General features: G+C 52.5%; 1 protein-coding gene across 1 annotated transcript; it reads right to left on the bottom strand.

The window, feature by feature from the left end:
* Positions 1-204: 204 nt before the first annotated feature.
* Positions 205-2,973, bottom strand: LOC109886476 (galanin receptor type 2-like). The gene is made up of 2 exons (XM_031810987.1): positions 1,793-2,973; positions 205-1,385 (listed from the first exon to the last, which is right to left on the bottom strand). Exons 1-2 carry the CDS (start codon positions 2,952-2,954, stop codon positions 625-627), a joined length of 1,923 nt encoding a protein of 640 aa, XP_031666847.1. The 5' UTR covers positions 2,955-2,973; the 3' UTR covers positions 205-624.
* Positions 2,974-3,190: the final 217 nt, after the last annotated feature.

Raw genomic sequence — 3,190 nt, forward strand, 5'->3', positions numbered from 1 at the left:
ACGTGACCCAGTGCTGCGGTAAGCCTACCGACAGACAGAAAGATCCCTGCCTGGATAACGTGACAACATGGTAGGGAATAGGGTCTATATAGGGAATAGGGCCCTGGTCTATATAGGGAATAGGGCCCTGGTCTATATAGGGAATAGGGCCCTGGTCTATATAGGGAATAGGGCCCTGGTCTATATAGGGAATAGGGTGCCAATCTGGTCAACAGTAGTGTACTGTGTAGGGAATAGGGTACCAATCTGGTCAACAGTAGTGCACTACATAGGGAATAGGGTGCCATTTGGGATGCACATTATCCCTACTGACGAAGGATAAACTGCTTTGTAAACACCAGTGGGCAGGATCACCGTGGGCTGTCAATCACAGGCAGTGAGCCAATGGGTGTAGTTTCCCAACTGGCTGCAGGGAGAGAAACAGGTCCCACTGTGTTGATGATATAACAGACAGTCTATCGATCCAGGATGTGTGTGTGTGTTTATCCCTCCCAGTGATCATCTCCCCTATAGATTAGTGATTACCTCCAAGGCCTCTCTGTCTCTCTCTCTCTCTCTGACTTCATCTGACGATCCACAGAGTTCACAGGCTTGTTATATGGTCTGATATAATGTCCACAGAGTTCACAGGCTTGTTATATGGTCTGATATAATGTCCGCAGAGTCTTGACTTAAAGGAGAAGTGTCTCCTCTTAAAGGGAGGCTGTCTGTTTTCTCACCCCCACCATCTGGTCTTAAAGGAGAGGTGTCCACTCTGCTGTCCACAGAGACAGTGCTTAAAGGGAAGATTTGCCTTAAAGGAGAGGTGTCCACTCTGCTGTCCACAGAGACAGTGCTTAAAGGGAAGATGTCCAAGATTTGCCTTAAAGGGAGGTGTCCAATCTGGGTGTCCAGTCTGTCCCCAAATGCCGGTCTTAAATGCAAGGTGTCTCTTCTGTCCCCAGATGCTAAAGGCCATAAAGGGAGGGTGTCCCCTCGTTCGTCCTCAGAGTGTCTTCTTAAAGGGAATGTGTCCTTCCTACCCCCACAGTCTCTATTTAAAGGGGAGGTGTCCATTATGTCCCCACAGACGGTCCGTATAGAGAGTGTTTGTGGCCTGTCAGGATGACTGGGTAGTAGGGATTTCTCACACACACTGGGGCTGGACTTGTACCAGTCAGACAGATTGTTATCAGACCCGTCCTCCATCTTGCCTGGCTCCCCTGCCGCCCTGGAAAAGGTAAACAACTTGGGAATGGCTGCCGTGGACGCGGCCACGGTTGCCGCGGCTACTCCTCCCTCGGCGGCAGTGGTCGTGGCGGAGTTGGCGAAAGAGGAACCAAAGAGAGCAGCGATCCGGCGGTGGTAGTGGGTACGGAACACCTTGGCCCCACGGTGGAGATCACCTGTGAAGGGAGAGGATAACATAGAAGAAGAAGAGGACAAACAGGAAGAGGATAACATAGAAGAAGAAGGGGAGAAACAGGAAGAGGATAACATAGAAGAAGAAGAAGAAGAAGAAGAAGAAGAAGAAGAAGAAGAAGAAGAAGAAGAAGAAGAAGGGGACAAACAGGAAGAGGATAACATAGAAGAAGAAGAAGGGGTCAGGACAGGACAGGACAAACAGGATGTTATTTTGGGAACAGATGCATTAAAAAGAACATTCCAACATCTAAATACCAACTGAGACTACATCTAGTGAATGCTGGCTGTTTTTTTTTTATTCATTCATACATATCAATGAGTTATGAACAGAATATGACGTGATAAGAAGCAGGAAGTCCTGATGAATGAGGACACAGCAGAGTCCTACCTATGAAACAGTAGCAGATAGGGTTGAGGCTGGAGTTGGTGAGGCCCAGCCACTGGGCAAAGGGCTGGCTCTGCATGAGCCAAGATGGCGGATGCTGCACTCGGTCGATCCAGAACTCAGCCAGATACAGGGGCAGCCAGGAAACTGCAAACAGCAGCACCAGGGACACCACCATTTTGGCAATCTTCTTCCTCGTCTTGAGGCGCTCAGTGTGCAGCGCTCGGCTTCGGGAGTCGAGTTCCGTAAACGTCCGCTTCCCGTCCCCCCAGAGCCGGCGGCCAGTCAGGAAGCCGATGGTGAGGTTAAAGGTCACGGGGATGCAGTAGAGCGCCACGAAGAGCAGGACGGTGTAGCCCTGTTTCAGACGCGGCCCCGGCCACACCTCCTGGCACACAGGGATCACAAACGACGCCCCCAGGCTGATCTCATCTCGCCGGTTCATGAACACCAATGGGGCGCAGATCGCCGATGACACCACCCACACCACGGCGACCGTCCCGAGGATCCGGCGGCGGGTGAAGAGGGAGCGGGCGCGGAGCGGGCAGCGTACACTGAAGTAACGATTGACGCTGATGACCGTTAGCGTTAGCACGCTAGCCGACACGGAGACGGCCTGGGTGAAGGGGACCGCTCGGCACAGGAAGTCCCCGTAGACCCAGGCCGAGTAGATCTGGTGACCCAGCGTTATGGGCATGCAGACACACACCACGGCCAGGTCGCACACCGCCAGGTTAACCAGGAGGTACCGTGTGGCGCTGACCGCGGCTAGCCTCTCGCTACGTCGGTTGGTCAGCACCTTCATTGACATGATGTTCCCTACGAACCCCACCAGGAAGGACAGGCAGTACATGAGTGTCAGAGCCACCGTGGTCGGCTCATGGACCGTCCATAACAAACTGGTCAGCTCTGAATCATCAGGAGGGAGGAGGGAAGAGGGGAAGAGGGACGAGGAGGAGGAGAAGAGGGGAGGATCAGGAGGGTAGAGGGAGGAAGACGGGAGGAGAGAGTCAGGGGGAAGGAGGGATGAGGAGGAGGATGAGGGGAGGAGGAGGGAGTCGTAGAAGCTGTAACTGTTGTTGAGTCTGGCCTGTGTGGCGTTCTCTACATGCAGCAGAGGAGTGAAGCTGAGCTGGGCTGATAACTGGTCCAGGGTCAGCTTCATGGTGCTGTCTTGTCCACTCAAGACTTGCTCTGTCTGTCAACACTGACCTCAGTACAGCCCTTATATAATGCTACTCATTACACTGCAGCAGTAGAGGACTGTAGTATCATCAGGATTTATGTGCAAGGTTAGGGGTCCGAGCTACTTGAGCTATTTGTCCTTAGCGTGGGATAAGGATAAGGGATAAAAGGTCAAAGTTACTTAGGATAAGGTTAGGGGTAAGATTAGGAACTGGC

This window comes from Oncorhynchus kisutch, unplaced genomic scaffold, assembly GCF_002021735.2.
Source record: "Oncorhynchus kisutch isolate 150728-3 unplaced genomic scaffold, Okis_V2 Okis01b-Okis20b_hom, whole genome shotgun sequence".
NCBI classification, from domain to species: Eukaryota; Metazoa; Chordata; class Actinopteri; order Salmoniformes; family Salmonidae; genus Oncorhynchus; species Oncorhynchus kisutch.

Coding starts and splice junctions, on each gene's coding strand:
- LOC109886476 (XM_031810987.1), bottom strand. CDS start 2,954: ATGAAGCTGACCCTGGACCAGTTATCAGCCCAGCTCAGCTTCACTCCT. Junction 1,386..1,792: donor TATCTGCTACTGTTTCATAG/GTAGGACTCTGC, acceptor CTCCCTTCACAG/GTGATCTCCACCGTGGGGCC.